At 38.4% G+C, this 24614-nt stretch overlaps 1 protein-coding gene across 4 annotated transcripts in view; it reads left to right on the plus strand.

Moving 5' to 3' along the window:
- MSH3 (mutS homolog 3) overlaps positions 1-24614 on the plus strand; it is a 182525-nt gene that overhangs the window by 27253 nt on the left and 130658 nt on the right. For all 4 annotated transcript variants that reach the window (XM_059916664.1, XM_059916665.1, XM_059916666.1 and 1 more), the window contains exon 8: positions 1093-1259. In XM_059916664.1, coding sequence (XP_059772647.1) covers positions 1093-1259 — 167 coding nt within the window. The remainder of the gene's footprint in view (positions 1-1092; positions 1260-24614) is intronic.

Consider the following 24614-nt stretch of genomic DNA (forward strand, 5'->3'; position numbering starts at 1 on the left):
CGGCTCTCCCACCTCAGAGGCTCAGGCCTGACAGCCTGCCGGAGCACCAGGACCCTCTCAATCACACGGCTGGAGAAGATGGGCTATGAGTTGGGTGTCAGCCACTGGCCTGTTGTAGCCCTGTCTCAGCTGTCTCCAAAGGTCACCCAGATACATTGGATTATTCCACCATTCCTCAGAACTTGCACATGCCAGTCTGGGATTTGTAGATGTCCTCCTGATACTCTTCATTGAAATACCTTGCATTCATGGTAGTGAGAGATATGCTAATAGTGTTAGTTCTCTTCAGTTCAGAGACTGGGACAGTCTGAGCCTTCATGTGGCCAAGTCAGGAGCAGCTGGCCAGCGGTCCCAAAGTGATAACATGTCAGTTTCCAAGAAGGCTTTTGCAACTAGAGAAAGCCCGTGCGCAGCAGCGGAGACCCAATGCAGCCAAAAGAAAATCTTTTTAATTAAAAAATACAAAAGAATGTGACTCCAATAAACAAATTAACATGCCAGAAAGAAAAGCTGTGTAGTAGATGCTGTGGTGAGCCACCCAGACCTCGCCTTCCAGACAAACATTCCCATCTCCCCTATATTTTTTATTTATTAATTTTATATAATGAAATAGTACCTTACTCCTACTCTGGTGGCCAGGTTTCTAGAAACATATCACTTCTTACTCTCAGTAATGGCAGCCACTATTTGTACAGTACTTTATAGCTTAGAAGGTGTTCATTTGTTTTCTGATTTGACCCTTACTAGAACTCTATGAGGAAAGTAGGCTGGTTTATCCCTAGTTACAGACAAGGACCCTGAGGCCCAGGAGGGTTTGGTGACTTGTCACAGTCACTCAGTCCGGTGTGTTAGATCCAGGACTTATTTGGACTCAGGGTGTCTCTCTAAAATCCCATCTAGCATAGTTTAGATTGGTGAGTCTGACTTCTTGTTTAAGAGTCTTGGAAAGCAGACAGGTTTTCAAACATTTTAGAAATGCAAGTACATACTTGTGAGTGTTGTCTTTACTATTTCCACGTTTATTAATGCTGTGTCATAGTTATAATGGGGAAAATATATATATTTTCTGTGCCATTATATTTTTGTTTTTAGGGAGTGCAGCCCGCCACAGGTGAGGTTGTGTTCGACAGTTTCCAGGACTCTGCTTCCCGTACAGAGCTAGAAACTCGGATATTGTGCCTGCAGCCAGTGGAGCTTCTGCTTCCATCAGACTTGTCAGAGCAAACAGAGATGCTCATCCACAAGGCCACAGCTGTTAGGTGAGTTGGCACATTGCTGGAAAGTCATGTTGATTCTGAAACTTAGATCTGATTCCCAAACTGATAATAAAGTTGTTAAAAATGATTTTTCTTTATAAAAATATTTCATCAGTAGTAGTGGAAATTCTGAAAAAGAAAACCAAAATGACCCTTAATGTCACCGTAATGAAGGCTTTTAGAAGTTGCTCTTTTTAAAGGGGGTTATGATATTTAATGAAATTATTTGATAATTAATGGGTTTATGATATTATTAAATGATATTATTTGGTAATTAATCTTCAGTTTCTGCAAATAATCATTTCTTAGAAAGTTTATATAATTTTGGAAATGCCTTATTTGTGCTGCAAGTTTCAATTTGTGGCTGAGTCCACTAGTTAAATTTACTAGATCTATGGTCACTCCTCTTATTTATGAGGCAGTGTGCTAGGCACCATGGCGTATGGAGGGAGAAGATGTGCTTGTGATATGTGTCTGGCAGAGTTTATAATCCAATGGGAGAGGCGGTTGTGTAGAGACCTAACTGGATTCCCAAAACATGATGTATTGCGTGACAGACATGAAGGTGCCTGTACTGTTACCCAAGAAGTTTGGTGGGAGAAGAGACTGAAAAGGTGGGCTGGGGCTCGGGTGAAGAGGACTTTATATATTGAGGAATTTGGACTTTAGACTAGGCCGGAGAGCCCACGAAGATTTATATTTAATAGGTTGACAAATCAGTTGGAAAATCAAACTAATTGATTCAGTGAAGTTCTGTATGTTTCTTTGTTCTTCGAGTTGAATGTTCCTTTTTCATCTGACTTGAAATTCTTTCAAAGTAGCTTTCAAAATATGTTTTGCCGATTGTAACACTAATCCGTGTTCATTTAGGGAGAGTTGAGAGTTAAAAAAAAACCCATTAAAATAACAAGCTATAACTCAGAGATAACTACTGTTAAACATCTTGGTGTATTATTTCTATGTACATGTATCATCATTTTTTGTTTATAAACTTTGATTCATGTTGCAAAATCAGTTTTGTATTCTGTGTTTTTTAAAAATTCCCCATGTATTTTTTTACTTTATTATGGAAAATTTCAAACGTATATGAAATTATACTGAATAGTTTAGTGAAAGCCGTGACTCCATCAACCAGCTTCAATATTTCTCAACCAGCCAATCTCATTTCATCTATAACTCTATTCTCTCCCTCCCTGGATTATTTATCTGAAGCAAATTCTAGAGAACATCATTGCATCTGCCAATGTTTCAGGAGTATTTATGAAGACAAGATGACTACATAACATTCAGTCATATAAGTGGATCATACAGTAATTTATCTGTTCCCCTTTTGTTAGATTGTATTCATTTTTTTCAGTATTACAAATATTGCTACGATGAATATCCATGCATAGAAATATTTGTGTGCATTTCTGATTATTTCCTTAAGCTAAATTCCTAAAAGTGGAATTAATTGGTTAGAGAGTATAAACATTTAGAAAACTCTTGATTGCTTGCTAGAATTGGTAATATTAATTTATACTTCTACCACTATAGTATAGGCAGGTTGTTTGAGCCCTTGCTAGTATGGGAAGTGATCACTGAAATAATTTCTGCCAATTGGATAGATGAAAAATTCTGCATGAGTTCCCCTTATTTTGTTCTTAATCCTTTTCTGACAGTGTTCAAACTTGGATAATTAAAAGTCAGACAAGTAGACTGATAAGGGATGCTGCCTTTGGAGGGCTAAAAAAGTTAATAAAATCTCTAAAGATTTTAAAGATAGTCTTCTAAAACTATATTTCCCATATTTTATATCTTTGATTTTGTTAATATTCCTTCATACCTGAGTGTATATTTGATTAAATTAGATGTAATTGAGATTAAAGTTGATCAGTTGAATCAACACTCTCATTTTTCTGATTTCCACTTATTTTTTTTAGCTTTTATTTATTTATTTTCACAATTTATGATTTATTTTTAGTAGAATACTATGATTCAAACCAGTACTACTGAACAACAGCTAGAAATGAAGACCACATTAAGATTTTGAAACAGCACATCATTTAGAAATCTATCACACAAGATATAATGCCCAACAGACAAATGTATAAATTAATTTAGACAAGTGGAAATTCTTCATTTGGCATAGATTATCTATCCCATTTTGGTGGCAAACACTGTTTTAACTAGACAAAATATTTGAGACTATTATCATGTCTCATACTATGATTATTATTCATTCCAGAGAATTGGATATATTCAATTTTAGCTACAGTATAATCACAGCATTCTAACTAGAAAGTCTTCTCTTTTTTTTAACATCTTTATTGGAGTATAATTGCTTTACGTTGTTGTGTTAGTTTCTGCTGTATAACAAAGTGAATCAGCTATATATATACATATATCCCCATATCTCCTCCCTCTTGCTTCTCCCTCCCACCCTCCCTATCCCACCACTCTAGATGGTCACAAAGCACTTATTTTTATAAAACAATAAAGGCAAAATTCAATAAAACATTAAAACATTCCACAAAGACTTTGCCAAAGTGGAATTTTTTGGCTGGCAGGCAGCATCACCTGGGGATATTCCTAAATGTTTACTCATCAAATGAGATTCAAAAGCCATTTGGCATACGAAAGATAGTTTGGGTGTCATGTGGGTTTTACCAAATTTGATGACTGCCTTTGTCTTGTTTTAATTTGTATTTTTCTGGTTAGCATTGGGAGTATGTAATTTTTCCTGTGTTTACTAACCACATGTAATTTTTTATTTTATTCACATAATGGACTAAGCAGTCAACAATTAATCCACATTTCTGTGTAGTCTAAAGCTGATCTACATCTAGGTATAGAATGGAGCAGTAGAGGTTCAAAAATCAAACGGTCAAGCAGTGTGGCTCTTGTGACATAGGGTTTGGGTTCGAAAATTGGCTTTCCTCTTAGTGACTTTGGTTGAATTACTCAATTGTGTTGTCCTTCAGTTTCCTTTTCTGTAAAATAGAGAAAGTAAGAGTGTTTACCTCATAGGATTGCTGTGATGATTAAATAAGTTAAAATAAAGGCAAAGTGCTTGAAACAACACCTAGCATAGAAAGCTCTCTATAGATGGAAGCTGTTCTTTCTGTTATTCCCATCAGCCATTATCTCTTTGAATACTGCCTCTCCCCTCTGCTCCACTGGACCTCCTACTAGAAGTATGTTGGACCGTCATATTCTACTCTTTGTTCATGGCCCTTTATGTTGTCATCTCCCATCCACAGCTATGATTTTCATATGGTTTTTGGCCCTTGGCGATTTCCTTTTTTTTTTTTTTTGACTCTCTTGAAAAAACATTTTTGATTATATATTAATTCACTATTTCTCTGTATTTTTAGTGTGCTGCCTGGACCAATTAAGTCCTCCATACTTAATGGTAGCATTCCATTATTTTTATGCTTAGAAATATCTCTCCTTATTCTGAAAACACTTACATAATTACTTACATTTTATTTTAGTTGATTTATTATTTTTAAAAAATTTTTACATTCAACTTCTAATTCACTTTTTATTTTGCTTTTTGCTTTACTGTGTGAAGTGTGGTCCTACCTTAATTTCTTCCTAAATGCTAGTGGGTCCACTTTAACATCCATAAAATTTAGCCTTTATCAACCTGAGATACAATTCCTAGCCTTATTTTTAAAAAAAAGAAAAAAAACGTTAGCAAGCGGGATCGGGAATACTTTTAATTAGGGTATGAAGAACAGAGCTTGCCAAAACTCTGTTCCATATTTACTACCTGTAAATAACATAGCATTGAATTTTCAAGGAGAAAAGTTTGTTTTGTGTTTCTGGTGGTATCATCTTCTTTGTTTTAAATAGTGATGGGTAGGTTCTTGAGTCTCAGATTTAGAATTCCTTTTTTTTCTTCCACTATAAACCTGAAGTTAAAACCAGCAGTTTTTGTCACTTAGTGGTTGATATTTTATTAATAGTGAAGACATAATAAAGCTTTGTGAGAAGAGGCAGAATGCCTTGGAATTACAGAATATCCATTTTAAGTACGTATTAGGTTTTTTGTTTTGTTTTGTATTTTTTAACTTTGACCACAAGAGGTCTCCAAAGCATTTCATATACCATGGATAACAATTTAAAGACCACGAAAAGCTTCACTTTTATTTTTATATGTCTAGGTACAGAATTAATTTGTATTGTATGATAATTTAGAGTGAATAACTATTAGTCAAAGATAGTACTAAGCTAAAGTTATTCTTTCTCAATAATGATAAACTATCAATTTTTCTTCAGTGAATTATCTTTTATAGATAATTTATGTAAAATTTTATAGATCATTTATGTAAAGTGTGTTTATAGATTTCAGTTTGGTTCTTAGGGAATTAGTCTTACTATATTAATTGTTATCTTTTCCATTTGTTGTAAGAATGTATACATTCTTACATTCTCTCTATAGAGAGAAACAAAGGGAAAGTAATGATTTTAAGCGCTGTATTAACTGCAGTTAAGATCACTTTAGCTTAGAGATGTTATACGTTTATAAAACTGGTCAAGAGGAAAGGTATAGAAAACAATAAACAAATATTAATTAATATTTACTAGTTCTCAAAGAAACTGATTTCTGAGGCAAGTCAGATGAACAGAGCAGATGATGGTCAACTTTGAGTACAGAGAGGGAGAGCTTTCTGGGCCCTGACATAACCAAGGAAGGCCTGTTGGAGGAGGTTGGCTGGCATGGGGGCATTTGCAGGACAGGGGGCTTTGAATTGGTAGTGGGGAGGGAGGACGGTATGTTGTGTGTGTGGAAACGACATGAACTCTGAGGCCCACAGGCTGGAAATATTAGAGGAGGTGTGAAGACAGTGGGGAGACTTTTCTGATTGGAGGAGAACTTTCATGTTGAGAGTTGGGGGAAGAGAGAGTCAAGGACCTTAAAATCCAGCAAAGGGGTGTGGACTCCTAATGGAAGGCAGTCGGGTCTCTGGGCAAAGAATGGCATGATAAAAGAGAAGAGACCTAGTGCGAACGTTGAGATAAAAAAAATAAACAGTTCCCATAAAAGAAAAAAGTGTACAGAGAAAAGGATAAGATCAAAGAGTTTGGAGAATGTCAGTAGTTGGGAGTCGGAGGAAGAAGGATAGAAAGAAGCATAAAGGGAGGGGATAAAGAGCCAGGTAGAGAACCAGGACAAGGTGGGGATATGTAGTTGTAGTCCGTCTGTTGCAAATGATATGGTCAGTGGTGTGTGTTAATTTTTTACAATATTAACCCTTAAAATTTTCTGAAGCTGCATGACATTTAGAAAATTATACTTGGCTAAAAACTAACTGTGACCAGTTGATACCATTTATCAGTCTGGTGAGAAAGGAAGTCTAGGTTCCCCCCTTGGCCTTTGCTAGCACGGGTGGAGTTGGACCACATTTTTTTTCTGTGGTGTTTGGCTGGAGTAGAGTGGTTATTGTCTAAGAGTTTTCTGTCTTGCTTGGCTGCACCTTTCCTGGGTGTTTGGGGAGAGCAGGATTGTTGGAGATTTTTTGCCTGCTCCTGTTGGCCTTTCCCGATTGTCAGCTTCTTCACCTCCAAGGCTGGGATTAATGTGGCAAAAGTAAACTCAGGGGACTCACCTCTGTGTCACTCCTCAGGTCTCGAGTTCCCTGCTGGTCTGCTTTCTGTCTGCCTTTCAGAGTGTCTTCTATTTGTTTTATGTATAATGCCCAGGGAGTTGTACTCAGCAGGAGAAAGAGGGAAAAGTGTGTTTACTTCTCTTTCCCAGAGCAGAAGTGCTTCTAATCAAGATCTTATTTCAGAGATTGTTCTGAGTATGAATGAACTTTGCTTCCTTGATATTACTTTAATTTAATTAAAATAAAATTTAAAAAGCACTTGGATTATGTTGATAATCCAATGTGCAAATCTTTACTGTAGTTTTGTACGTGGGGTGAATCTGACTCAGGGAAAAAGAAAACTCCGTTTTCAAATTTTTTATAATTTAAAACAGTTTAAAATTTGTTTTGGTATCACCTAAAGTTTAAGCATGTTAGAATATTTTTAAAAGCACAACCAATGGGGAAAGTCCTTCTTCCATTCTTCGGTGAATTAACAATCTGAGCAGATAAAAAATAACCGTAGTGAAGTTTTACCAGTCCTCCATCAGAGTGCTGTCACGAGGATTAAGTCATATTAGCTTTTTATAAAGTTTCTCCTTTATTGCTTATTACCAAAAAAAAAAATTAAGTATTTAAGTTAAAATTCGAAAGGAATTGAAGGAAACTCAAAACCGAGTGAATTCAGAGAGCCTGGAGAAGGGCATAAATCAGGCGTAGAGTCTTAGATCAGAAGAGGAGTGGCCCTGGAACAGGGAAGGTTGGGAGTGGGTAGCTCTGGGCACTGGCCACCACTGGTGGAGCCGAGTCACACTTGGTTTACTTACTTGATAGAATTCCAAGCAGTTCACAAATAAATATTTTTTACTTTCATAGTTAAATATTTATTTAAGGTATATTAAAAATGTATAATTAGTGAATCAAACCTGTGATTTCATAAGTTTTTACGGCATAGGAAGATTCTTAAGTTGGTATTTGAGTTGAAAAAACAGTGGGTTGGTTTACCAAAAACTGCTGAGTTGTAGTAGTGATGTACTTGCAGATGTGGGAACATTCTTGAAGGTGGAGGGGGAATGACTGAGGTAGGGGAAACATGCTGGAGCACACTTTAGGGGCAGTGTATGTCGTGTTTATCTGCTTCTTGTCATTTAGGTTCTGTATGAGTGTTCGAGCTAAATCCAGTATAAATGGGACCATTGCTTGAATGAAAAAAATCCAAACCAGAGTTTAAGAGAAATACAGGTGATGTATTTGAGGTCCAGAAAGGGCATTTAAGCTCCCTGGAGTTGGGCTCTTCTCCATTTTTTATAGTAGTTGACCTTTCTAATTGAGGTATTTTATTATGCTTTCAAGTTTATTCTATTAATTTAGATAGCTGGCAGTAAATTCTGATTGATTATTCTTTTCTTATCCCTAAGAAATATTTGTATTGATAGATGTTTGCAGTGGATTCTCACCTTTTGATCCATCCTCTGATTTGCACATTATTATTCATCCATCCATTATTCATTCATTCATTCTTAAAAATATTTATTGTGTGCCAAGCTTATTACTAGATGGTGAAGATACAAAAATGAGTAAGGTCCCTACCTTCCAGATTCTTACAGTCTACAGGGCTGGTAGTCATGGAAACGAACAGTTATAACAAAAGTGCCAAATGTTATGGTCTTATAGAGTCACTGGTAGCATAAGAACACCAAGCTTTGTCTACGCAGTTAAGCGAGGCTTCCCAGAAGAGTATGCCAGAATTGAGACTCGAGAATGACAGCCAGGCTGATGGGGGTTTGAGAGAGCGTGGTTTTCTCAGGGAACAGAAACTAGTTTGGTTGGCTGCCCTGCCAGGGTGAGTGTAGCAGCCTAAGGCAGGACAGAGGTGGGGTTTGGAGAGAAAGATTGTATAAAGTGGAACTGAAAGAGAATCAAGGTTGGAGAATCAACAGTGGAGAGAGAGCAACATTAAGGAGGAGTTGGATTAAGATTCTCCTCAGAAAAAGACCGAGAAGGGATGGCTCATGGCAGAAACTGTGTCATAATAATCTTTTGTGTCCCCAGGACCTATTATAGTAGCTTGAATATAGTAGGTACTTAATAAATGCTTGATGAGTGAATGACTAAACAAGTAACTTTCGGAATAAGGAGAATAATGAATATTTCCTGTTTGTTTCTCTTAGGAAAAATGAATTGGGTTTTATAAACGTGAAGGGATTGTTGTACTAGCTGGAAATTTGTACAGGATATATGATGGTAAATGTGTATTTAAATGGTTATGAGGATAGCCAACTCATTTTGGGAAGACCATATTAATTTCCTGTCATTTGACAGCAAAGTTCCAACCTCATCTCTGGCACTTGAAACTTTTTCTACTGTGATGCTCATAGGAAATCTTTTTTTGTTTTTTTCTCTTTCTATTCTGTTTTTCTTATTTTCTTTATTCCTTGTTTCTAGAGTAGAAGATAAAATGTAAAGTTGGCTCCTTTTTCATTCTATTTCATTATGTTTATTATATAATAATTTCACTTCACTATTTAGAAAATTCAAAATTAGAATATTGATTGTGGTAGTAGATATGGTAGTGGATTAAGTAGCAGAAATAAATCTAATACACAGTAGGAAAATGTGTCTCAAGGCAAACATTTAAAGAGGAAGTCTTAATATATTAAAAATCTCTTTTATATTGATTTCCTTTAAAAAAATTATATTAATTTCTTCTCTGGTAGAAATGCCATTGTATTTTCAGTAGTTTTCTTGGTGCAGATAGTTTTTACATCTCTAGCTAGACTTTTAATGGGTAGCACTTTTTAAAACTATTTATTTATTTATTTTTGACTGCGTTGGGTCTTTGTTGCTGCACGCGGGCTTTCTCTAGTTGCAGCGAGTGGAGACTACTCTTCATTGCAGTGCGTGAGCGTCTCATTGCTGTGGCTTCTCTTGTTGCTGAGCACGGGCTCTAGGCGCGCGGGCTTCGGTAGTTGTGGCTCTCAGGCTCTAGAGCACAGGCTCAGTAGTTGTGGCGCAGGGGCTTAGTTGCTCTGCGGCATGTGGGATCTTCCTGGACCAGGGCTCGAACCTGTGTCCCCTGCATTGGCAGGCGGATTCTTAACCACTGTGCCACCAGGGAAGCCCTTAATGGCTAGCACTTTTAACTCATATATATGAAAATCCAGATTTTAAAACACAATAAATTAATAGATATTCTACAAGAGTGTTTGCTGTGTGGTTTATCTAAATAGTGAGCGTCTTTGTGCATTTTCATTGAGTGTAACTCCTCAGGAATATCTCTATTTTAAAAGAATAATGGGGTGTACATGTTATAGGTTTATTGATAGTAGTCGAACAGGAAAAAACAGAATTTGAGGAGTCTGGAGGAATGATTACTACAGAGAACTCCCAAGGTGGGGCCAGTCCACTTGAACAGAAAGTTGGGAAGCAATTGTGTGATATGTGTAGAATTGTTTTACTACTTTTACTTGATTGTTGTAAATCACCTGTTCGTTTGGGGTTGGAGATTTAATTTCATAAAGTCTCCTAATTAACTAAAACATTTTATTCTGAAGTTACATGATCACCAAGGTAATTAGTGGCAAAGCCCACTAGATCTCCATTCCTATTTGATGTTGATACGTCCACCTCCTGCCATTATTAAGATATAACCTAATAGCAATATGAAGTACAAAAATCTCCTTAATTGAACTCTTAAAAAAGGTAGCCATCTGTCCTTAGGGTCTCTTCAGTTATTTTTCTTCCCTTTCCCTCTTCATAGTTCAAAGATTCATTTCACTTTCTTCCCTTCTAACAAAGCTTCCTTTCACTGTCTACCTTAAATCAAAACCTTGGTTCAAAGCGCACCCTGCCTCCCCACCAGGCTTGCTTATGTCGGAGCCTTTGTGGTCGCAGACTTATCCATTAGTCTTTTCAGTGACTCCTTCCTGTCAAACCTTTCTGCTGAAAGGAGATTTCTTACTAATTTCCATTATTTTTGTTGGTTACTCTGAAATTATTCCCTTATCTCTTATTTTCAGGCCAGGAAGTTCTTCTCCCTCCCATCCTCTTTTTGTGGATTCTTTTTAACCACTAACCCAAGTCTTCATCCCTAGAGCAATAAAAGTCTGTGAAGTCCTGGCTTGCCTTTTCCCTCTACCATTTTTCTTCCCTACCTCCCTCTTCCTCTTCCCTTCCTTACCCCTCCTCCCTTCACCTTTTTAAAGAAAATACCTGTCTAGTATTTGATTCAATATATAATTTGATTTAATACACATAGTGCGGAGATTGATGGCGTTTCTCCAGGCTTACTTGGGAGCCCCTTCACACAACAGCAGCTCAGAAAACTCTGACAAGTTCTTAGGACTCTTTCCCTCAGCACCATCATGAGCTCTTTCTGTTACTTTGTACCTTCAGCTCTGATCAACTCTCTTGGCCATGCTGAGCTGGGCTCTCCATCTCATGGGAGTGGACATGGGCCCTGAACACACTGTACTAGATTGTGTACTAAATTGCCCCCAGCGCTAACAGGAAGGCTGGTGGAGAAAAGAATTCATGGTGAGTGGATCTCTGTGTCCTCCCTGATGGCCATGTTGGACCATGACCACACCACAGGGTTAGTCCTTACCTGGTGGGGCCATTGAGATCAGGGGAGTGCTGAGAATCACATGACATCTTTTTTTTTTCTTTTCTTTTTTTTTAAGGAATTCCTTTATTTTTATTATTTATTTATTTATTTTTAGCTGTGTTGGGTCTTCGTTTCTGTGCAAGGGCTTTCTCTAGTTGCGGCAAGCGGGGGCCACTCTTCATCGCAGTGCGCAGGCCTCTCACTATCGCGGCCTCTCGTTGCGGGGCACAGGCTCCAGACGCGCAGGCTCAGTAGTTGTGGCTCACGGGCCCAGTTGCTCTGCCGCATGTGGGATCTTCCCAGACCAGGGCTCGAACCCGCGTCCCCTGCATTGGCAGGCAGACTCTCAACCACTGTGCCACCAGGGAAGCCCTACATGACATCTTTAAGATGGTTTGTGTCCAGCCAGGGAGGCCTGCATCTGACCCACCCATCAAGGCAGTGCTTTTTGAGTTGCGGTTGCAAGTCATCAGCGGACTATGAAAACAATCTTATGGGTTGCAATTACCACTTTAAAAAAAAGAAATACAATAGTGTAGAGTCAAAGATAGATGGGTGTGTTGTATGTAATAAGCTAAGTATTGTTTTATGAAACTTTGTTTTGCCATTTGCTGTACATCCTAATCATGTATTTAACCCAAGAAAAAGTTGCCTCAAAGACAGATTGACTTCTGGTCATTCCTGTTAACAATAAATCAGGTAAGGTATACAAAACACATTAGCTAAATAATGTTCCCCTTTCCATTCAGCTTCACAAACAGTTATTGTACAGTTACCCTGATCTTCTTGAGATTAGAAGATCCATGACCTTTGCCCATTACAGGCTACCAGTCTACTTGGAAAGCCAGCACATATACAAATCGCTGCAGTACAAAGTAGATTATATAGTGTGTGTGATGGGAAAGCAAACTAAATACTAAGAGAGTACATGAGAGGGAGAGGATAATTCTGTGCACAGCAACACTGCTCAGTAGAAATGTAATGTGAATCACATATGTAATTTAAAAGTTTTGGTAGCCACATTAAAAAGTAAAAAGAAACGGGTGCAATTAATTTTAATAATATATTTAATTCAGTATATCCAAAATATCATTTCAACATATAACTGTTACATCCCTTTTTATGTATTAAATCTTTACATTCCTTTTTACAAAGTTTTTGAAATCCACTGTGTATTTTACACTTATAGCATACTTCAACTCCAACCAGCCCCACTTCAAGTGCTCAGTAGCTCCGTGTGATTAGTAGCTGCTGTATTAGACAAATGCAGTTTTATGCAATGTAGGGAAGCATCATGCAAGAGAAGGCCTAGAAGGATAGGCAACACTTAACTAGACAGGTGTTGGGAAAATACATTGCACAACGAGAGAAAAGTTTAAACAAAGATGAAATAAGAGTTTGTAGGGACTTCCCTGGGGGCGCAGTGGTTAAGAATCCGCCTGCCAATGCAGGGGACACGGGTTCGAAGATCTGGGAAGATCCCACATGCTGCGGGTCAACTAAGCCCGTGCACCACAACTACTGAGCCTGCGCTCTAGAGCCCGCGAGCCACAACTACTGAGCCCATGCACTGCAACTACTGAAGTCCACGCGCTCTAGGGCCCATGTGCCACAACAAGAGAAGCCACTGCAATGAGAAGCCCATGCACCGCAACGAAGAGTAGCCCCCGCTCGCTGCAACTAGAGAAAGCCCACATGCAGCAACGAAGACCCAGTGCAGCCAAAAAAAAAGAAATTCTAAAGAGTTTGTAAAAAATAGTGAAGCTCTTACTATATACCAGGTATATTCAATGATGATTACTCATTAACTCATGTAATCTTCACAACAATGCTTTGAGGTAATTACTATTATTATATAGTAATTACTATGTAATTTATAAATTATAAATTTTTTATAATGAGGAAACAGGCACAGGTGGTCTAGTAGCATGTATGTGTATATGCATGTATCTGTCTTTCTGTCTCCAAAGATTACCTTGTCCCAAACCCAGGACCTGTGAATATGTGAGGTTAAATGACAGAGGGGAAATAATGGAGCTACTCAGCTGATTTTAAGGTAGGGAGAGTACCCTGGATTATCCAGGTGGGCTCAATAATCACAAGTCCTTTAAATGTGGAAGGTGGGGGGGCAGAAGAGTCAGAGCGATGTGCTGTGAGTGTTTGACCCACTCATTTTGGCTCAGAAGATGGAGGAAGAGGCTACAAGCCAAGAAACGTAGACTGCCTCTAGAAACTGGAAAGGGCAAGGAACCAGATTCTCTCCCAGAGCCTTCAGAAAGGGAACACAGCCCTGTCAATACCCTGATTTCAGCCCAGTGAGACCAGTGTTAGAATTCTGACCTACAGAACTGTGAGATAATAAATGTGTGTTGTTCCAATAAGCCACTAAGTGACAGGTGTTTAATACTGTTGAGATATAATTTTTGCAAGTAGGAATGTAAAAACTAGTTTGCTTCTGACTGAAATATTGGGAGTTTGGAAGTACTTGATAAAGTGATTATTGCCCTTTTTAAGCAGTTCCTGGTTGCCAAGTCAGGCAGTCATTTATGTATGAATTACCTTGTCGGTAAGGATACTTTACAGTCTTTATGTAACTTTTAACTCTCAACCCCCGGATATCACAGAGTTTACTTGTGGGTGATAATTAAATTGAGTAAGACAAGAGATTGCCCACCCATAGAGAATAAAATCCTATTTCTTCTCCCTTCTGGAGAACAGTGGGAACAGCCTGGCCTGCAGGTTGATTGTCATATTCTACCTCCTTCCCACCTACTTATTGCTACAGAGAGACATAGAACTTAGCCTCTCAACACATTCTGTCATTTTCCTGGGGCTGCAGAAGAAAGGGCTTCCTTAGGTTAGTTCCAGGGTCCTGTGCACATTAAAGTATTTGCCTCCAAAAGGAGAGAGAAGCCTCTCTCTCCCTCCTTGCTTGCTTGTTTCCTTTCACTTTATCTTTCCCTCTGTACTGACAATGCAAAGATTTTACTTAAAGGGTATGTGTTTTATTCAGTTTTGCCATTATCCTATATACTAAAATACTACCTTTGTCAAAATGCTGATATTTTACAGTGCTCTGCAAATACATAGATAAAAAACATTTTTTTTTTTTTTAAAGAACAGTTCCAGAGTTAAATGCTGGCTAAATGTTGGAAACAATAGTGGAATTCATTCGTCCCCCGGGGCCTCGGTGATGTGAAGTGTTTATAGGTGTCTTTCCTCTAACCTCAAAAGTGGAAAACTTAGGCTTTTCGTGCTTGGTGCTGTCTTTGCCCCAGGAGCTTAGCGAGTGAGCCTCGTCTTCTAGAATTCTCTTTGTGGCTTAGGGAATGTGTATGGTTTTCCTGCATTCCTTCTCGGAGGCTCTAGGCCCTGCTGATTGCTCCTGAGTGATGACAGGTGCTTGTTGCCTGCTAAACAATCCTTGTGTCTAAATCCTATTTTCACATATAAATAAAGAGGTGGTGATTTTGTTTTACAGATAGATTTTCACTTCCAGACTTTTCTATTTGATTGGACGTATTTAAACAACAGGTCATGCAAGAAGGTTACATTGATTGATTTTACAAGAGTTTGAGTTGAAAACCGATTGCTTAAGTAAGGTAACCTGAAGCCAGGAGTATGGCACACTTTCTCCTGTCTGGTCCCTTGTGCCTTTCTCTGGGCTCTAGTTGCACTAGACTAATCGCTGTGTTCTAAACATGTCATGTACAATGAGAGATGGCACAGGACAGTGGTCTGAGTACAGAGTCTGGGGCCAGACCACCTGTGTTTGAATCCTAGCTTCCTCGGTTTTTTGTTTTTGTTTTCGTTTTTTAGCTGTGGATCTTATTAACCTCTCTGTGACTCTGTTTTCTTGTACAAAACCAGGTATATAGTAATGGAACTTTTTCACAGAGTAGTAGTGAGGATTAAGATAGTTAATACATATAATGGGTTTAAAACAGTGCATAGAACATAGTAAGTGCTCAGTAAATATTAGCTCTTTTTTTCATTCTTCACTTGTTTTTTTGCCATTCTTAAGCTATTCTTATGTGGTGTGGTGTGTTTTCTCCTCATCTGTCTTCTAAAATAGTCTGTATTTTAACAGTCTTACTGCTTTTATGAAGCTGTCCTGCAATTTTCAATTGGGATTCTAGCCTTGGCTGTACATTGAAATCACCTGTGTATTAAATACTGATACCTGCGTTTTTGCTCTGTGCTAGATATGGCTTGTAGTGGCTTGTGAGAATGGGTGGTTATATTTCCATGGAATTTTCTTTCAGGTAAGCTTTGGTAGCTTAAAATCAGCCATGGTGAGAATATTTACACTCTTGAAATTGGCAGATACTACCACAGGCATTCTTTTCAATCTACTTGGTATTTTAGTGATTTGTTTATAAGCATCTCTAAATAGATACTGAGCCCTTTAGTAGGGTTGTGTTAGTTTGCTAGGACTGATGTAACAAAGTACCACAGACTGGGTGGCTTAAAAAACAGGAATTTATTGTTTTACACTTCTGGAGGCTAGAAATCCAAAATCAAGGTTCCAGCAGAGTTGGTTTCTTCTCAGGGCTGTGAGGGAAGGCTCTCCCAGGCCTCTCTCCTTGGCTCATAGATGGCCATCTTCTTCCTGTGTTTCTTTATATAGTCTTCCTTTTGTGTGTGTGTCTGTGTCCAGATATCTGGGACAAAAGGGTCTGGGAAACCCTTTTCATAGAGACACCAGTCATATTGAACTAGGGCCCACCCTAATGACCTCACTTCAACTTGATGACCTCTGTAAGCACTCTGACTTCAAAAAAAGGTCACATTCTGAGGTACTGGGAGTTAGGAGTTCCACATAGGGATTTTAGGAGGACATAATTCAGCCCATAACACACAGCAAGGAACTCCTTTTTTCCTTTTTTCCATTTATTCCTGTAGTGAAGATTTGTTGAATTGAAAAGGAAACATCAGTTAGTTATTCATGTACTATGAATTCCAGATCATCAATTTGTTGATTTTATTATTTTTTTTGAAGCAGCTGTTTCTTGGGATAACATCAGAGTTCGTTATTTGTAGAGAAAAATATCAGTTTAGGAAGATTGGTTATTTTAAGTTGTCTGAGGCAGGCTCGAGCTTGTTAATGAACTCAAAGGCATATGATCCGAGTGAAATGGTCTTGATTTTGTGTCTGTCACTGAGAGAATGCTTTTAATCATGCATGAAAAAAATGTTTGAGATGAATTTCCACTAAGCTGAGAATGTTTTAATGCTGATCATTCTCTTCAGGATTATATAAGACTCTAAAGTTCTCAGAAAAGTAGGATTTCTTCTGCTTTTTCTCGAGGGCATATAATGTCAGGTAATGATTCTGTGATTTTTGTGATTAACAGAAATGTCTTTGAACCACAGGAAGCGTAAATTATTTTGTAAAAATTTGCTTCGTGTTAGGATGATTGTGTGTATATGAAATAGTGGATGACATTTAAACTATAATCATCTCAAAGCATGTAAATATGGAATGTACTTTTTAAGTTAAATGTTTTTCTTCAAATTGAGATACTTCTCTGCACCATTGCTTTTTGCTGAATAAATACTTGAATTAGAATCTTATTCCAAAAATGTATTTGAAATACACACTGGCACAGGAATTTGTTGGTCTAAATGTTCAGATTTTTTTTTTTTGAATTTTATTTTATTTTTTATATAGCAGGTTCTTATTAGTCATCAGTTTTATACACATCAGTGTATACATGTCAATCCCAATCGCCCAGTTCATCCCACCACCACCCAATTAATCCCACCACCACCCCAACCCCCCACTTCCCCCCTTGGTGTCCATACGTTTGTCCTCTACATCTGTGTCTCTATTTCTGCCTTGCAAACTGGTTCATCTGTACCAAAATATTCAGATTTTTTAATAGAAAATTTTAAGCTATAAATTATATATGGCAAATATATAAAGCTTTAATTTTTAGTCAACCTTAAGTATAATTTACATGCAATACAATTTACACATTTTAAGTATATGAGTCAAATCAATTTTGATAAATATATACATCAATATAACCACCACTCCAATTAAGATGTAGAACATTTCCATCTTCCCAGAAAGTTCCCTGTGCCTCTTTGCAGTCATTTTTCTCCCCATGTCCACCTCCTACTCCAAAAAAATACTGATCTGATTCGACTGTTACAGAATTTCACATAGATGGAATCATTACAGTATGTACTCTTTCATGTCCAGCCCCTTTCAGCATGATGCCTGTGAAATTCACCCATGCTTTGAGTGTATGGGTAGTTTGTTCCTTTTTATTGTTCAGTAGAATTGCTACAGAACTTGTTTATCCATTCACTTGCTGAACATTTGAGTTTTTGGTACTGTGACTGATTGAATGTGTCAAAAGTGGTTTGCGAAGTTTCGTGCTGATGATTTCTCGCTGGACGATGCTCCACAGTTGGGTAGACCAGTTGAAGTTGATGACGATCAAATCGAGACATTAATTGAGAACAGTCAATGTTGCAGCACACGGCAGATAGCCAACATAATCAAAATATCCAAATCAAGCATTGAAAATCATTTGCACCAGCTTGGTTATGTTAATCGCTTTGATGTTTGGGTTCCACATAAGTTAAGCGAAATAAACCTTCTTGACCGTATTTCTACATGCGATTCTCCACTTAAACGTAATGAAAACGTTCTGTTTTTAAAACAAATTGTGATGGGCGATGAAAAGTGGATACTGTACAATAATGTGGAACGGAAGAGATCGTGGGGCAAGTGAAATGAACCACCACCAACCACACCAAAGGCCGGTCTTCATCCAAAGAAGGTGATGTATTGTGTATATCGTGGGATTGGAAGGGAGTCCTCTATTATGAGCTCCTTCCGGAAAACCAAACTATTAATTCCAACAAGTACTGCTCCCAATTAGACCAACTGAAAGCAGCACTCTATGAAAAGTGACCAGAGTTAGTCAACAGAAAACGCATAATCTTCCATCAGGATAACGCATGACCACATGTTTCTTTGATGACCAGGCAAAAACTGTTACAGACTGGCTGGAAAGTTCTGATTCATCTTCTGTATTCACCAGACATTGCACCTTCAGATTTCCATTTATTTCGGTCTTTACAAAATTCTCTTAGTGGAAAAAAATTTCAATTCCCTGGAAGACTATAAAAGGCTCCCAGAACAGTTCTTTGCTCAAAAAGATAAAAAGTTTTGGGAAGATGGAATTATGCAGTTGCCTGAAAAATGGCAGAAGTTAGTGGAACAAAACGGTGAATACGTTGTTCAATGAAGTTCTTGGTGAAAATGAAAAATGTCTTTTATTTTTACTTAAAAACTGAAGGAACTTTTTGGCCAACGCGTAGATTCTTTTCCCATATGGGTCATTACAGAGTATTGAGTAGTATTCCCTGTGCTATACAGTAGGTCCTTATTAGTTATCTATTTTATATATAGTAGTGTGTACATGTCTAGGTAATTGGTTTTAGAGTTTAGCAACTTTTGTTAATTTTTCTAAAGTTAAACTTTAAAATTAACTAGTATCTTTTGTCATCTTTGAAGACTGCTATTTAAGTGACCTTTGAGTGACTTCTTTTGTTTCTGCCTGTGAAATGAAAATTCTTTGTGTCTATTTAAAGGCGTTTCAAGCATCAGAAGTAGGTGAGGTGCTATTTTGGGGAGGGGTAGTGGGTTCTGAAATCCCACATTAGCTTTTCCTCATCTTCATCCTGTGCTCCCCTGGAGTGAAAAAGGTACCGTTAGAGACACATCTTGGTATCTACTGAGAATATTTTTCATCGCTGATGTGTTCTTTCCTTTGTGCCTGTCCTGCCCACTTTCATCTATTCTAAAGCGCTCTCCCTTTTTTCCCCTTTTCCTTTGAGCACGTGACTGACTATTCCTATCTTTCATTGTTAAGTAGCAGTAATAATGTTAATAATAATAGCAATAGCTAACACTATGTATTAGACGCTATTCTAGGGGCTTTATAATATTTATTGACTGATTTAATCTTCACAAACCCCCTGTGAGGGAGCTACTATTCTTTTAATACAGATTTCCAGGAAACTGAGGCAGAGAGCTGTTAAGTCTGGGGTTATCCAACTACTAAGTGGCAGAACTGGGATTTGATCCAGACTTCCTGGCTCTGAAGCATAGGCTCTGAACCACTCCATTATACGGCTTCTCAGTAAAAACACACAAAGAAGCAACCATTCCCTTCTTTCACCTCTGCTTCTGGACTTCAAAAGGAGTAATGTTTTATAGCACAGTTGACATTATTTTGGTTAATATTCCATGAAACTTTCATTCCTTTATAATGCATATTACAGTTTGTATTTCTATCTCTGGCAGTGAAGTTCCTGACAAAAAGCATGTGTGCTTCAAACAAAGTAGCTTTATTTCTGAAGGTATTACTTTACAAACTGCAGTCCCACATGTTCAGTAGAAAGCACAGGCCATCCTAGCATGTGGTTATTCTTCTGGGAAAGCGTCTTAGAGGAGGTGAGTCTTGGCTGGCTTGTTAAGTAAGAATATGTGCACAGGGCTGGGGGTATGGTATGTGGAGATGGGTGGCAAAAAGACCCAGGATTGGGATGGACTGAAAGATTAAGAAAAGGATGGAGGTTTTAAAGTATTGTTCCAAGGGAGTTCATCCTTAGAGAAGATTTCCAGGGTCAGGGAAGAAGAGCTGGGAGGTTATGACGATAGGCAGAAATGATGCCTTCTCTAGGCCCTTGGGCTTTCTGCCTCCATTCCCTCCCCCTTCGTTTTTCTCTTCCCCCTGGTTCCCCAAGTTTGAGCGCTCTAATCCTTTTAGTTTTCCTGACCTCATTGCAGATAGAAATACTTCCCTGTCAGGTTAGCAGTTTCCAGACAGATGAGCAATTTTTTGTTGGAGTGTTACCTTTTTTTTTTTTTTTCTTAAAGTAACAACTACTATAAAAGAAAAAGTAAAATCAAAAGCTAGAGAAAATTTTAGAAAGACATGAGTTTACCTAGTGTAGACTTCTTGCCTTAAGATAAGGTAAGATAAGATATGACCTCCTATCTTAGTCTTTTGAACAGCAGGCACAGCTGCCATTCGTGCAGGCCTTGGTTACTTCCTGGGCCTTAGGCCTCCTCTGTCTGAGGCCCCATGGAGTTTGCATAGTGAGTGAGGAGATTCTCAGTTCTTCTTCTGGCTCCCCAACAGGCCTGTCCTCTGGGGCTAGGTCCTAGCGTTTCCTTACTTCGGGTCTTTCTAACCCTGCGGGGGCTTGCCCTAAATGTGCTTTTAATTTCTAGCCCCCAATGGTAACTTGTCTAAGGTCCCTTTATCTCTGCTTGGTGGGAAACTGTGTGTGTAGTGGTGGCCGGGGGCTTCCTGGTCTCTACAGTCTCTGACTTGTACTCTGTCTCCCTCTTGGTTTGGTCTGAAGCAGGCTCACCAGCTGAAATCAAACTGGGTCTTTCTCACCTCAGTTCACTATTGCCCATCTGGCCAACAGTAGAGGTTGCCATCTTTCTAAGATGCTGTCTGTGTGATTGTGTCCACTTCCTTCTCTCCTTTTTTGCTTTTTGAAAACTGTATACTTTATAGTGAGTTCTTATTGAATTTTTAAAAGTTAAAAATGAACATACTGGCTCATGTAAGTGAAAAGCTTGAAGGTAGGCTGGAATTGGGCATGGATGGATTTAGGGGCTCTTCTCCTTTGTCTCTCCCTCTGGCGTTTGCCCTCTTATGTTCCACAAGGTAGCAGGAAGGTTGCAGCCATTCCGTTTCCCGGACTCCTAGCCTCCCAGGTTTAAGTCCAGGGAAGTGGACAAACATCTTCTCCTGGGAGCTCCTGTGTAAATCCTGTAATCCACTCTTTGCTTTTTCTTTCTCTGTTCTTTTTTTTTTTTTTTTAAATTAATTAATTAATTAATTTATGGCTGTGTTGGGTCTTCATTTCTGTGCGAGGGCTTTCTCTAGTTGTGGCAAGTGGGGGCCACTCCTCATCGCGGTGCACGGGCCTCTCATTATTGCGGCCTCTCTTGTTGCGGAGTACAGGCTCCAGACGCGCAGGCTCAGTAGTTGTGGCTCACGGGCCCAGCTGCTCTGCGGCATGTGGGATCTTCCCAGACCAGGGCTCGAACCCGTGTCCCCTGCATTGGCAGGCAGATTCTCAACCACTGCGCCACCAGGGAAGCCCTCTTTCTCTCTTCTTAAGAAACAATTTTATTTTTTGAATAAGTGGTATATTCCAATGGTTCAAAAATCTAAAACTCTTGTAAGGATATGGGGTGAAAAGCTTTTCTTCCATCTTGTCCTTTTTATCATTAAGTACCTCTCTTTGTCTGGTTATAATGCTTTTTGTCCTGAATTTTATCTTGCCTGATAAGAAAATCTTGTCCCATGCTTTCTTTTTATTTGCACTAGCCTAATATATTCATCTGGGCAATTTTTTTCCAGCCAACCTTTTCTTTCTAACCTTTCTGAATTACTTTAAGTTTTGCTTCTATTGGTAGTGTAGAAAGTTTTTCTTATTCTTTTTTTAATAAATTTATTTATTTATTTATTTATGGCTGCGTTGTGTCTTCGTTGCTGTGTGGGCTTTCTCTAATTGCAACGAGGAGGGGCTACTCTTTTTTTTTTTTAAGGTGTAAATCATATAATCAATCTCCAAAATTAAATGTTAGCAAACAATCCATCAGTATAATAAAAAGGATAAATACAAGATAGTGTGATGCCTTAGCTGAAGAATATAAAAACAGTTCAACATAAAGAAATCTAATAATATAACCCATCACATTAGTAAGGTAGAGGAGAAAAATATATGATCATCTAGACAGATGTGAAAAGTATTTTGATAAAATTCAACATCCATTCATCCATTATTAATTACAAGACAACACCAAAAATTACAACAATGCTTCAGGAAACTTCTATACTGTGTAAGATTATACAACTGAAACAATAGCAAGCACTAATAATAGACCTAAAAAAGTCAGAAGAATAACAAGAATAGTTACTATGACCACTAGTATTCAGCATTAGGGGCTACTCTTCATTGTGGTGCACGGGCTTCTCATTGTGGTGGCTTCTCTTGTTGCGGAGCATGGGCTCTGGGTGCGCGGGCTTCAGTAGTTGTGGCTCGTGGGCTCCAGAGTGCAGGTTCAGTATTTGTGGTGCACGAGCTTAGTTGCTCCGCGGTATGTGGGATCTTCCCGGACCAGGGCTTGAACCTGTGTCCCCTGCATTGGCAGGCAGATTCTTAACCACGGTGCCACCAGGGAAGTCCCAGTTTTTCTTCTTTTGTAATCCAATCCGAGGTTAATTTTCTTTAAATAAGTGAGTTTAGTCCATTTACATTTGTCATTATGGTAGATATATTTGATATTAGTTTGTCCATATTTAGTTTTCTATTTTTATATCTTAAAGAATCTTCCACTATGTGGTCTGTTTTCCTTGCTGTTCTTCTGGGGTTATTCTGATATTTTCATTCTAGTGGTTGTCTTTATAATTTGACATAATGCCCTCAGTCTTCTAAGAAAGTGACGGTTCCCTATTATAAGAAGTAATAAATTAATGAATTTCATCCTAATTCTAATATAGAGGCATTGTAACTATGTTACATAGTCTGTTTTATTCAATCTCGATCTCTATTACATTTTTTCCTCAGAGGAAAGAATTAATCACTCAGCAAGCTTGGAACTCAATCTGTATTATTATTATCAATAAATACACTGTCAGAAGAGGCCTTGGGTTTTCCTAGAGTAGATTGTCAGCCTTTAGCAAGGCTCTTTTCATCTATAAAAATTATAGTTTCAAAAGTCAGCATAGATCATAAATTGGTAAGTTGACATTTGGTCACAATTAAACATTAACAAAATCTTTGTAGGTAGTTTGCTACTCAGCACCAGAGAATCACCAATTTTATGTCCAAGTTGACATTACTGGGTCTAAATTTCCCCCTTTTTTTAGTGTAGGTTCCACACTTGTTGAGAGTTTTATTGCCACTTAATTTTTCAAAAACAATGTATTTGGCAACACAGAGGCATGTAACATATGAAAAGGATTTTTTAAAATTAGAAATCTTGGGACTTCCCTGGTGGTCCAGTGCTAAAGAATCCACCTTACAATGCAGGGGACATGGGTTCGATCCCTGGTCAGGGAACTAAGATCCCACACGCTGCAGGGCAGCTAAGCCCGAGTGCCATGACTACTGAGCTCGTGTGCCTCAACTAGAGAGCCCACGTGCCACAAACTACAGAGGCCACATGCTCTGGAGCCCGCGTGCCACAACTAGAGAAGAGAAAACCTGCTGCCACAGCTAGAGAGAAGCCCGCACGCCTCAATGAAAGATCCCACATGCCTCAACGAAGGTCCCGCGTGCCACAACTAAGACCCAATGCTGCCAAAAATAAATAATAAATATATGTTTAAAAAAATAAAATAAAATTAGAAATCTTAAAACAGTCCAGCTTTGCACACCCCATGTAGTGACTGAGACTCACATGCTGACATTAGTCCTCCCATCCAGTGCAGAAGGGCAGTTGCCACCCCAGGCCCACGGAGCCAGGAGCATAGCCTCTGTTCAGCCTCTTTTCTGTTCAGAAGGCTTCAGCCTCTGGTCACAAACAGCCTCTGTAGAGGGTGGGAAGGTGTTTTTTTTATAAGTTTTTAAGTCCTTGGTCAATTATGGGACCATCGTTGACTTCCTTAATTTTTTGGTGAAAAGATATTTACTGCTCACCTCTAATAGAGCAGCTAAAAACATAGACTGTCTTTGGAGAAGATTTATATTTCCACTTTGTACTCTAGTCCTAGAATGGCTGCCAGTATTGTTCGTGTAGATGAGTGTTTTCAGTTTGCCTGTGAGTCACCCCGAAAACCCTGTTGAAAATGAAAATACCCCCTCTCCTCCAGCTTCTTGCTGAATTCAGATGGAACACATTCGGGGTGTGGCATCTGTGCTTTTAATGTGTGTTGCAGGTGATTCTGATGCAGGTATTTCACAGGCTACAGTTTGAGGAAACCAAGATTGACAGTTCTCTGTTGAATATAGAAATTTTACTAAAATCTAGTTTGACAAAATTCTGGTTGGATATTACTGTCTATGTATACAGTGTTTCAAGTAGACTTTTGTTTCAAAGATACAGTGATTTGATTTTACCATAAAGAAATCTAGGGAAACACAGATAAGAGATTTCACATATAACTCCAATCAGTCTGT

Source organism: Balaenoptera ricei, chromosome 3, assembly GCF_028023285.1.
Source record: "Balaenoptera ricei isolate mBalRic1 chromosome 3, mBalRic1.hap2, whole genome shotgun sequence".
NCBI classification, from domain to species: Eukaryota; Metazoa; Chordata; class Mammalia; order Artiodactyla; family Balaenopteridae; genus Balaenoptera; species Balaenoptera ricei.